The 12,197-nt window shown below is 41.4% G+C and overlaps 1 protein-coding gene across 1 annotated transcript in view; it reads right to left on the bottom strand.

Annotated features, from left to right (window-relative positions):
• Window positions 1-651: 651 nt before the first annotated feature.
• Window positions 652-12,197, bottom strand: part of EEFSEC (eukaryotic elongation factor, selenocysteine-tRNA specific) — a 122,125-nt gene continuing 110,579 nt past the window's right edge. Inside the window, exon 7 of the mRNA XM_082767965.1 lies at window positions 652-1,405. Coding sequence (XP_082624091.1) covers window positions 1,221-1,405 — 185 coding nt within the window. The 3' untranslated portion in view covers window positions 652-1,220. The remainder of the gene's footprint in view (window positions 1,406-12,197) is intronic.

Below are 12,197 nucleotides of genomic sequence, written 5' to 3'. Positions count from 1 at the left end.
GAGATTAACTCCCCTTGTCCTTATGGGGGACTTCAACTTGCCAGACGTTAACTGGGAGTGCCACACGGCTGACACGAGCAGGTCCAGGAGGTTCATGAAGCACCTAGATGATAACTCCTTGGTGCAGGTGCTAACGGAGCCAACTAGGAAAGGTGCCCTCCTAGACCTGTTGCTAGAAAACAGAGAGGGTCTGGTGGGAGATGTGGTGATTGGTGGCCGCCTCGGTCAGAGCGACCATGAAGTGGTTGAGTTAAAAATTTATGGTGACAGAAGGAAAAGTGCCACCAAAACCTCATCCCTAGATATGGGGAAAGCGGACTTCAGGCTGCTCAGGGAACTAGTCAGCAAGGTCCCCTGGGAAACTGCTCTTGAAGGCCTCGATGTCCACCAGTGCTGGTCACTCTTTAAGCGATGCCTCCTAGAAGCACAAGATCAGGCAATTCCATTATTTTAATGAAATAAAGCCTCTATTTCCAGAGGCAACTTTTTCTTTCAAACACAAAAGGCATTTCGGTTACAAAAAAAAAGAAAACAATTCTGGAATAGGATTCAACACAGAACCAGCAGGAAATTCAGAAAAGCTATATTAAATGTTACCAAAGATAGGTTCTGAAACTTTGGAACAGCAAACAGAACAATTAAGACTCTCAGTTACACGCATCATTATGTTTAATATGAAAAACATTTCTAGATAGAAATCATTTATAACAAAGATCCATACCACCTCTTAGATAGCATCTTACATAGTCACAGCTGAAGGAATGTGAAATATTCATTTTAGGTTTCACCTATTATATTGTGTGCTTTTTGTCCCATACTTTGCTTGGGAAGTAAACCTAAACAAATCAGCTTCACTTTGTAGATCACATGAAATGCACATCTTGACTGCATTTAAATCAATATTGGTGGCAAACTTATATTACGTGAAACAATTCTCCAGAAGAACAGCACTATCAGAACACACACCCAAATGCCCCCATTCAGCACATGACACTCTCCAAGAGGCCGTAAAGATTCACATTGCAAAGACGACAAGGTAAGCACCTTCTAACAGAATAAAACCAGACTGCAGAGATTTCAGGTGGCACGTAGTCAGCAGGAGCTTCCAGGCTCAGCCTGCAAGAAGGAACAGGTCTAATGCATTCAGGCAAGAAACACATTCCACCTGAATTCATTCAGAGTCTGGGCTTTCCAGTGTGATCAGAGGCCTCTTTGCTTTCTCAGGATTGAATCATTTTCTTCTGCGTGTCAAAGACGTATCTTTTAAAGAGAAGAGTGATGGTAACAGGTTGGGCTGAATCATTCTTGCTGCTTTCATCCTCTTTATTTGCATCTCCCTTCCCTGCCTTAGATTTTTTCTTGGAGGCAGCAGTGAGAAGCGTCTTGGTTTCTGGCTTCAGCCCATCTGTAAAAACCAAGAACATGCATGACAAAACGGCTCAACATCACATTTCAGTGTGTCTGGAAAAAATAAATAGGCAACTTTACTTCTGCGATCAACCAAAGGAAGTAAAGTACATCAGGTATATTAGGAAAGTTACATTTCTGTATCACTTCTGGACTATAGTAAATTATGTGGAAAGTAAGACAAGCCTTCAGAAATAGTTCACAACAGCAATACCCCAAATCCAGTGCAGTCTCCTACATGATCATTCCCAGACCGATTCCCCTGCACACCCTGCAACAGACTTCCCTAAGCTGCATCTCTCTACAGCTTTTAAACTATTAAATGCAGACAAAAATTTAAACAAGCCAGGCCAACTTGCCTAGTCTAGGTCTTTTACTCAGCAGACCTTTCCTATTATTTACACACATTTCCCAGTTTCTTCGCATCAGTGAGAGCATTTATAAAAATATAGGTCACGAATGAAAAATAACAAGTGCTAAAGTACTGAAATTGTATAGAGCCCTATACAAACAGAAGGTTCTTGAATGTCTTTATCTCCTAGGCTTGCCATAAACACACTGCTTAGTTTTAGCAAATGATACAGCCCTTTTTTAATTTTTATTTTGGGCTAAAACACAGCTAAGAGTTACAACTCACTGCTACGGGAACCAGAATTAACCTATGTATGACTCTGAGGATCTAAACCAACCTGAATTTTTTCTCCAGATATTTGTGCCCAGGCAGAAAAAAGAGCCCTTTTCTTCCTAAATGGATAAAGTTTGCTTAAACTTTCCTATTTTGACTTAACACATTGGTGACACTTTAGAGAAGAAATGCAAGATAGCAAAGTCCAAAGGAAATACTGTAAAACAGGAGAGATGCAGCTCCTAAAAGGCCGCTCCTGAAGAATTGCTTTCTTAAAGCAGAAGACAGCAAACTCCTTGGAAGCTTATTCAGCACCACCTGAATACACTGAAACGTGGTTCTCAGGCACTTGGCCAAATTCAGTTCAGGTATTTTTAACCTGCGGTGTCACATAACCTTATCTCAAACACTTAATCAGCTTCTCCCCCCTCATATTGAAATTCAGCTGTGGATTCTCATATCACAGCCTGACAAAAAGATTGAGATGCTTATGATTTACTGGAGACAGGAGGTCTACAGGCGCAGGTGATTTGCTCTGTTCCAGACACATCCAGAGAGCACTTTCAGCTGATTGCACAGGGACGTGGCACCAGAGCCCACCTGCTTGTCCTGCTGTGTCAAGGAGCAAATTGTTCCGAGCCCCACACGAAGGGAAGGCAGGAAACAGGGAAGTGTTGAAGCAAGACTTGGAAAGGGCCCATCTGCCATTGCATAAGCAGAGCTTCTTCCAGCAGCCCTCGTGCCTTGCCCTGCAGCACAGCAGTGTGGGGACTTTCACAGGCAGAGGGGTCTCGCTGCTTGCAAGACGTGCGAGAGCATGAGAGGAAAATAACCCAACACATATAACTGAAATAACTAAACCAACTGTATCTCACACCAAGGCTGCACAAGTCCAGCCTAAGGCAGAATCAAATCGTGGAGTTCTGCAGATCTCGTGTTTCGCAGTCACGGCAGCAGCAGATTTCTCTTTTCAGATCGAACACAAGAAAGCAATGATTATTTCATTGTGGAAATAATTGAGAGCGTTTTTCCTTGACGGCTGAGAAGTCTGATAATGACTATCTTTGCACATGTAAGGTTCAATTAATCAAACTAGATAATATGATGTGGCCTGACCACATACTTATTATATGGTTTTATTACATTGTACAGTCATGTTTGATGCAGCTTTTTTTTTTTTTTTTTAAATTGAACACTTTCATACAAACCCATTAATATCATTAGTATTATAATCACTCCATCTTCATTATGCAAAATAATTTACCATTACATGAAAAGCAACTTATTTCCTATTTGGAAAGCTCCAAGATCATCTTGGGTGCTGCTAGAAAAAACAACAACAGACAAAAGTGAGGAAACCAAAATAAAAACAGAAAAAAAGAGTGACCTCACGCAGCCCTGCTCTCTACCTTTGCAGGATTTATTTCCTATTGTATGCTTTCTACTGTTTTGACCAACCTAATTGTAAGTGTCCCTGAACAGTGTTTCCTCCACTTTCCTGGGAAGACCATTTACTTCTCTGGACAAAGAAACATTTTATTTTGCTCTCTACTTGGTTTCCCTTTCTCGGTCTTATCACTACTGCTACGTTGCTGTTACTGGCACATTGCTGTTTAAGAAAGATGTTTAACTCCAAATCCTCTCAGAAAGACACACTTTAAATTAATTAAAGCAAACAAATCCTAAAACACTTCTATTTACGTTAGCAGGCTTCGCGAGACTAATTTCAAAAAATGCTAATTGACGGAAAGGAGGGAGGAAGGGAGGAGGTGTGACATTAAAACTGCAGCCAGAGTTTTCCCTTGTGGGTCTCTGGAGCTCAGCAGGCGGCTGCTGCCGTGCGATCCTCCCGTGCAGGCTGTAGGGCTGCCGGGCACCGATGCCCCCATGCTAGGGCTGCATCAGTATGGGGGCAAAGTCCCAGCCACAAGGATGAAATCACCTCTGATAAAACTGAGCTTGAAAAGCTTCCAGAGAAGCCAAGGAGCACTCGGACTGCCCAGTGGTCTGAACATCACGCCCCAACACTCAGTATATCCTCTTAGGTGTCTAAACAAAGAGCTCCATGCTTGAAAAATGTCTTTTTCAAGAAAAATAGCGTATACTGCACATGGAACTGAACAGAGGAAAACACTTAAAACCAAGCAAATCTCACCTCCTCCAACCTATCAGTTCCACTTCCTAACACAGGGGAGTAAAAACGCCTCACCTGCAGCTGTAAACATCCATTTGGATTCAAATAAGATATCTTTGGTAAGAAGTTTACAGAAATGGAAGAATGCGGTAGCTCCTACATGTGAAATTATGGGCCGACAGCCAAAGGCAGCCCAGGTATTATTAAATTCACAAGGTATCTAAATTACCTAATCAGATCCCACGGCCCTCATTCTGCAAACAGATTAGGTGGCTGGCATCGTACCCTAACAAATGGCATTTTCTGTTTTTCTGCTCTGGTGCCAGGAGGTCTAAGGGCTGAAGAGGCTCTGCGATACGGAGCGGCACAAAGGAGCAGGCAGGGAGAGACAGGCGGGAGGCATAATCGGGGTTTCATCTACCTCCGCGGATTTCTCGCGTTACACACAATGCATGCTTTGCATTTTACAAAACCAAGGAAATGAAGGGAAATATATCTGTCACCAAAGAAGACATCAGACCTTTAATAGCTGAAATGACGGATATTTTTAGATGGAGGTCTAGTTTAACTTACTTACATTAAGGGTCTAATCTCTCCTGAACAATAGCTATGTTAGCTTGAATACATAGTGAGAAATCTGTTCCATTAATTAAGTGCTGCCTGTACTACTCGGATTTGTAGCAAATGTTAATAGATTTTTTTTTCTTCCTCTGTTGGACAATTACTTTATTTTTCCAAGTTGCTAATGGATTAAATTGAAAAGGTCCGTGTGTTAAAAAAGACTTTAGCTTCAAAGTTCTCAGAAATGCCTTGCATACAACAGGGAGAAATACCTATATATTAATATTATTAATGGGCAGTCCTCAGAGGCATAGAAGAGATCTGAAAGCTTAGCAAATTCATTCCCACCCATCATAACCATGCCTGTAACAAGAAGCACCCAGGTCTTGTGTAAAATATACTTGTATATACTAACACATATTAGGTATGGAAATCTAGTAGTAAAACAGTTCAATTTACTTCATTTTTTTAGTTTCAATTACTACTACTAATTACCAAATAAGAATATAGGCTCTCAGTCTCATCACAGTCTCAAGGATTAATTCAAACTGAGTCATTAAGAAATGCAAAAATAAAACCTGCCAACTTGCAAACTGAAATGAAAAGCAATACATCATCAGGAAAAAATATTTTCTAAGTTTAAGAACAGTTTCACATGCACAAAATACAAGATAAATGCAGTATTTTATACAGCTTTTACAAATAAGTCAAGCTTCTTAATGATTTGCAGTATCTCTGATTTAAAGGCATTGTTGTGTCCAGCAGTTTTACAATTACTCATAAAAGAAGTCCAGTTCAGTTTACATGGAAACACGCACGTTCCAGCAGCTTGGTATGGAAATTGCACATTGTGGAGTTCTTGGGTATAAATACAGGAAAACAATTTGTATTTTACTGTTTTCCCCTTTTTTCTTAAATGAAGATATGCGAATCTATGCAAGTTTTAAGGTTTCTCTAATGTTCCATGTTCTTCTTACGATGAACTCAACCAGGGGTCCCTGCAGCAGGGACCCAGCAGAGCCTGGTGTTACACATTCCCCTGCTGACCGCCGAGGTCTCCACAGCAGGCCCAGGGGATCATCTCCATACCAGACTGCTGGCAAGTGGCAGCCAGCACACAAATCACAACACGCACATACGGCACATAAATGTCCATAACCAGCAGGGATTGCTTGTGTCTTGTTTTTACGACTACTACGTCAGCTGGAAAGAGGAAGAAAGCCAGCGCAGTATCTTTTCTTCTATTTCCTTTTTCTAGTCCAACTGCAGGATGACAAACTATTGCTGTGCTTCCCCCCCCCACCCCCACCCCCCACATACAGGTAACAGATTAAATAAAAATGTAAGTTTAGTAATAGTTTACATTTTACGTTATTTCCCTACTTCACATCATGTTGTCATTCCTTATAAGCGTCATCTTTGTTGGCTTTTCTTTTGCTGCTTCTGCTCCTTGAAAAGTTTGCCAAGGGTGGCCTCTGCTATTTCTCCTAAAATCCAGCTCCTTCTTCCCCGACTCCCAATTCCACTTGCTATTCTGCATTTCAGCAGCTGTCTCTTTCCTTTTCCAACTTTAATTTTCTGATTTTTCTGTTTCCAAATTATTTCCTACTTCTACAGATCATCTCCTCTCCAATATTTAAGAATAGCCCTATCTCCTTTAAAGATAATGAAACATTTAAATGGAAGACTTTAAAGACTGAATGCTAGACACATTGTAGATGAGAAGCCAGATAATAAAATATCTCCTTGTAGCCCAGGCAGAGATGGGAGTAATTTTTAAGCAACTGATAAACACTTCAGTGAAAACAGGTGTAATAATATAGGTCCCAGGCATGCTCTCCAGCACAGCCAAGGAGAATCATTTATTTTGCTGAACTTCAACAACTTCCTTTCTCATATGCACACATGTAGAAAAAAATGCTAAGCATGCTAGCTAGCGCTGATGAACATGAAGGTACTACTTAGCATAGATGATTACAGATTTTCCTTACAGTGTTTAGCATTGTAATTTTCATGCCATTACAAGATTTCAAGTTTCTTGGTTCATGAGAACTTGACTTCCAGATCAAAATTACAAATCCATCCTATCAGCAGCAACAGAAAAATCAGTAAATGTACTTCAGCAAGTGCCAGCAGTTTGCAGAGAAAGTGTTGGCCCAGAGAAGGCTCCCACCTATGGTCACACTTTCAGGAAAAAAAAAAGATTGAGGCTACACCAGTAGCAGTCAGTGGAATAGAAAACACTCCTTTTTGCACTCGATTCCTAAACTATTCTTGACCTGCTGATATTGTTTCCAAACCTGCCATTCCACCCAGGAATTTGTGAACAGAGATTCAATGGGAAACTGAACTTTTCTCCCTTCTCTAAATATTCTATTTACTTCCTTTGACTACTGCAGATAAAAGACTCAACAACCTGCAATTTCTTGTTACCTGTCAACATTTAAATGTTAAAAATTGATGGAACATCAGAGAACAAGTTAACATAGCACATTTGATGTCAAAAGTATTTTTTATCCTAGGTAAACGTAACCTTTTAGTATGACAGACATTTTTCTTTCTTCCTGAGGCAAGGAAAGAAAAGAGCAAAACTTGAAAGAGGCAAAGGTTTGGGGATAATCCTTACTCACAATGGATTATTCGTAACAGCTGTTTTTCACAATTTCAGGATTTCCTTAAATTGAACCCTCCGAGCCTGAACCCTCATTACACAGTTACAGAGTGTGTGCCTGCATCAACACTCCAGCTAACAGAGTACAAAACCCAGCTGACCTGAAAATCAGAAGCAAGTAGAGCCCCACATGGAGACATCCACCCCAGTCTGGTGCAGGGTGCCTGTGTCAGAGTGGAGAAAAAGACTCATAAAGCTTATTGCAATGCCTGGCATTTGCTGGTACTGCAGGACTTCAGAATCCAGTAGTTCAGCATAACAAGTGAAAGAACAGAAAATGTAACATCCTGCTGCCTGAATTCTTTATACTGTGCTATTGGGGAGCAACTGTGCTTCTCTGCTAAAGATATATCCAGAATTTTAACTTTTGATTTTATTGCAGCTAAGGTGGTCATTTCTCTCCTCCAACACCCAGCAAAGTAAACCCGAGCTGATCAGCAAAAGGCTATCTTTCTAAGCCTTCCAAGAACAACAGTGCTGTATTGCTCTTCCCATAAATCCTGTATCGAGAACATCAGATATTCCATATCACAGCTAGCGGACTGGATGACTGCTGGCCCTATCTAACTTGGCATCCCATCTGCCTGTTGTTAATATATCACGCCTCAGAAAGAGCAGGGATGAAGACTGGGTCCTGAACTAGAGTCTGGGATCAAGTAGGAATTCCCTACCTGTCATCAGGGTCTACACCACAAGCCCTTCTAGCCAAAAGACTTAAGCACGGTGCTCCTACTGGAGCTGATCTACTCCACTCCTGGCCTTCATCACCACTATAACAAGCCTAATGTAATTACCTAGACAATTTCAATGTAAAAGTTGACCAGAGATTCACTCAAGAAACAAGGGATACTCCTGCTGCTGCCACCCCCAGGAGCTCAGGATTTGAGCTTCAATTACTTTCAGAGATCAGGCAATGAACTTTACTTATGTAAATCCCTTCACAATTCTCCACTAATTCTATTTTGAATTCACACCACCACCTTTTCCCACATCTCTTGTCAGCTCTCTTCAGAAATATTCTGCTGATTTTCAAACTCCAGAGTAGATTCATTTTTCCCTTCTGGCTGGTACAAGATCTGCTATTATCACCTTGCCTGGCTTGTGAATATTAATAGAAGTACAGCATGAAGTTGGCCAGCAAGAGCAATCAGCCTCCAAGGAGACCGGGAAGTGGACTCCTTCCTTCCAAATGAGAATTACACTAATGCCTCGGCATAGCACTTGGGATCTATACAAAATATCCATAATTCATTGTTTGATGACAGAGACCAGAAAAAAAAATAAATCTTACAGCCACTTTGAGCAGAAGTAGACCGCTGCATGCCTTGACCAAACGCTGCCGTGACAGCCAGCCTGCAGAGCTGCTCCTGCAGCTCCGGCTTGGTAGGCTCTGGTTGGAAATCCCTAACTACTAAAACATTTTCCCATAAATTGGGGAACAGCTGCCCCGCACCACATCACAGAGGGCCGCAGTTCAGTGGTGAACTGAACTGAGTCTTGTGTATCAATTTGTTAAGTTTATACAGGCTTCCAGACTGAAAGGCATTATTACAAGAGGTGGTAATGCTGGAAATAACATGGATTTCATTATGGGCTCCCACTTAGCAGAGAAAGAGCTAATCTTCCTTGATGAGGAAGACAGAAGCCGTTTTAATTCAAGAGGCTGACCTAGGTGAAGTCGGGGCCAAAGCTGTATTTGGAAAGCTCTCACGTCAAGCTGGACACAACCCTTTCAAGCTCAGTGCCAACTCTACACAATGGCTTGAACAGCACTCTCCGGCAGCCCTTAAAGGCACATTTTGTATCTTGGCTTTTGCTGCAAGCAATCAAGAAAGAATGCAAGAAAACAAAACTGTTTCCCAAGCACTGTTTGCTGGTGCCATAATTAATATAATCAAACAATTCCACAAATTGCTTCCAATTGCTGGCGTCACTTTCATGTGCAGAGCCAGACTTTCAAAGAAGGGCCCTTCTTGTCCTACATCCTTACGCTGGTAACCCTTGCTTCACACAATAGTAAACAAGCCCTCACTAAATAGCGTAGGGTAATTTGTACTGTAATAGGTCCCCAAGGCACCATGGACACAATTTGAAATGCCATCTAATTTTTCTTTTTAATTAAAAAAGCAGTTACTATATTTAAACAACAACACAAAAAAGTTCAGAGGGGACGGTTTGGAGTTTCCCACAGCTCTCTGGGACTTTTCTCAAGGTCAGGAAGAGTTTTATAGGCTCAATTGGTACAGATTTTTTTGTTTAATTAGTCTGCCATACCCCCTGCATGAAGTCAGCGTCTTGATTTTCAGTCTGATATTTTTCATATTGCTAAGTGGAGCTCGGGCTCCAGTATCACACGAAATCTATTAGCAGCTGAATGGTTATCAATACCATACGTCCCTATACATGCCTTGCCCGTCCCTCCCTCTCCATAGTCCTAAACTTGCCATCTAGGTGGAGGACACTCAGCATACCACATCGCATTGAGCGTGTGCCATTCATTTAGTTTTATATTTCTCCATTTCCAGCAAGACACTCAGAATACATTACTTGATTTCCAAAATCTACATTATGTAACCACATTTTAACCTCTTTTTTTGTTATAACTAAAACCCAACACCAGATACAAATGGATTACAGTCATCAGAAGCCATGTAGCAGGACAGATTTCTGCACCTGACAGATCTCCACGGTCTGGTGCCACTGCTCTTCATCGAGTAACCACTTCATTGAGTAAACTACACAAACCCCCTTCACACTTCAGGATATTTGCAGTTCCCACTGTGGGTTTTCCAAAACACATCCTAACCCAACATACCCAAACCCAAAAGCCCCAAATAACAGCTCTGAAATGAAGTGATACTTGACATCGGAATTTCTTGGCTACTTGGCAGTACACATAGGTGGAGTACCAAACCTGACCTTATCTTAGAGGTCAATCTGTATTTCAGCTGCTGGTAGTTACATCGAGTGCCACAACCATCTGTTGGCTAAGCTCTTCTAGGGCAACTCTTCTGAAGAAGTCTTCATACTTTGTACTCCTGGAACATAGCTATGGTTTGGATGCTTCTCAGTTTTGTTTCTGATGCCAAGCACTAACACAGGTTACAGAGACTCCAGGGCACCGTGATTACAGGTTTTTAAGCTAAACAAATTACATGCATACACAATACAATAAATCAACTCGCAGAGCTATGAGACAGCAACTAAGGTAATCTTTGTCTTCTAATCCAACACCAGCCCATTAGTCTCAAAGGATTTTCAGAGTAATTTTTGCACTGGCTATGTATGTGTTTTCAGTGCTTTAACACAGCTGTGATTATGCCAGCTGAATTATCATACCAGCAATTATTCATAAACTGTTTTCTCTTGATGGTCACTCAAAGTGCCTGCAGTCACTGAGATCACACCCAAGTGCTATACTCGATTCTCTCACCATCAATATGTGCTTGATCTCTTGTCAATATAGCTGGAAGCCTGGGAGTGTAGACAATTGTAGCTCACTACAATTCAACAATAGAAAAATTACAGGCAGGTCAGCATGAAACATCCAAGACTATTCAGAACACTCAAATACAAAATAGTGTCTTAAAATCACAGTTATTTGGACTGGGAGGGGAGGATGGTTGCTTATTTTTGGAACTGATCATCATCTCTAGCAATGACAGACATTTGCTGCTCCGCAGGTTGCCTGGGGATCAGGACTCTGCTAAAGTGAAGCTGATCTTATGACAGATTCTCTTTTAAAGAAATCCATCCTCTCCTTTGCAGAATCACAGTACTATAGGACTTCATTAGCACAAGAAATATTGACAGCTAAATGGCTGCACAGAGCCAAAACTTGACCTTCACTGCTTACTACTCAGCACAGTGCACTTCCATACTCGCACACAACTTTGTATTCCCTTGCGGGAGTCCTGGCAGGAGAACTCAGTATAAAATAGTATAAAACCATGACTTCTCATAACACTTTTACATAGCCAGCTTGACAAAAGCCCCTCTCTTTCATCAGGCCCTCTAACCAGTTGCACTTGCGAGAGCCTGGATACATACAACCTCACCAGCACTGTTCATTCTCATCACATGGCTTCTACTACTGGTCTGGGGAACCAGGCACATCTGTGTTACTGGACCTGTAACAAGTACTCTTCCAGGATGCAAGAGAAGGAAAGAAACATGCAGACATCAACGGAAGTGAAATCATGGAGAGTCTCAGACAGCTGCTGTCCAAGGCACTTTCACAAGTTTTGCTATAGTCACGGTCCTTGCTAATTAAATCCTCAAATCAAGCGGGAGAAGATAACCAAAATGTCCCAAAGAATATAGCTACATTATCTAGAAATAGTTCAAGGAACAGCTGAGTAAAGGAACTTTCATAATTCTGAGCCCCATAGACTACCAAGGCGGGACTAAATTTAACTTGGGCATGGGAGTTGTCAGGTCAGAGCCATGCAGCAGTGCGCTGAAGATACTGATTTATTGTCAGTACCTCGCTCAGTACCTATGAAAGAGTAAGTAAACAAAACGAACAATGCTTATGCTCTGAAGCAACTAAAAATGTTTTGAATTCAACAAAAGGGACTAAAATTTCTCCAGCCTAGTGAAAAGGCAGTGACAATAACAAACAGTACCAATATACAATCTCTCCTACGGCAGCCTTTCAAAAATGCACACAATGCGGAAAAAGTTCAGGTTCGCAGATCTGCCACAGAATCAAAGGCAATTCATTACAAAGCAGCTTCAAATCAAAGTGCTGGATCCACAGGCCTGTCTGTAATCCTCCCATCTTGCTTGCAACTCTT

Source organism: Aythya marila (genome assembly GCF_965140915.1).
Source record: "Aythya marila genome assembly, chromosome: 10".
NCBI lineage: Eukaryota > Metazoa > Chordata > Aves > Anseriformes > Anatidae > Aythya > Aythya marila.
Note: the sequence above shows the minus strand (reverse complement) of the source record. Positions and strands in the feature narration are given on the sequence as shown.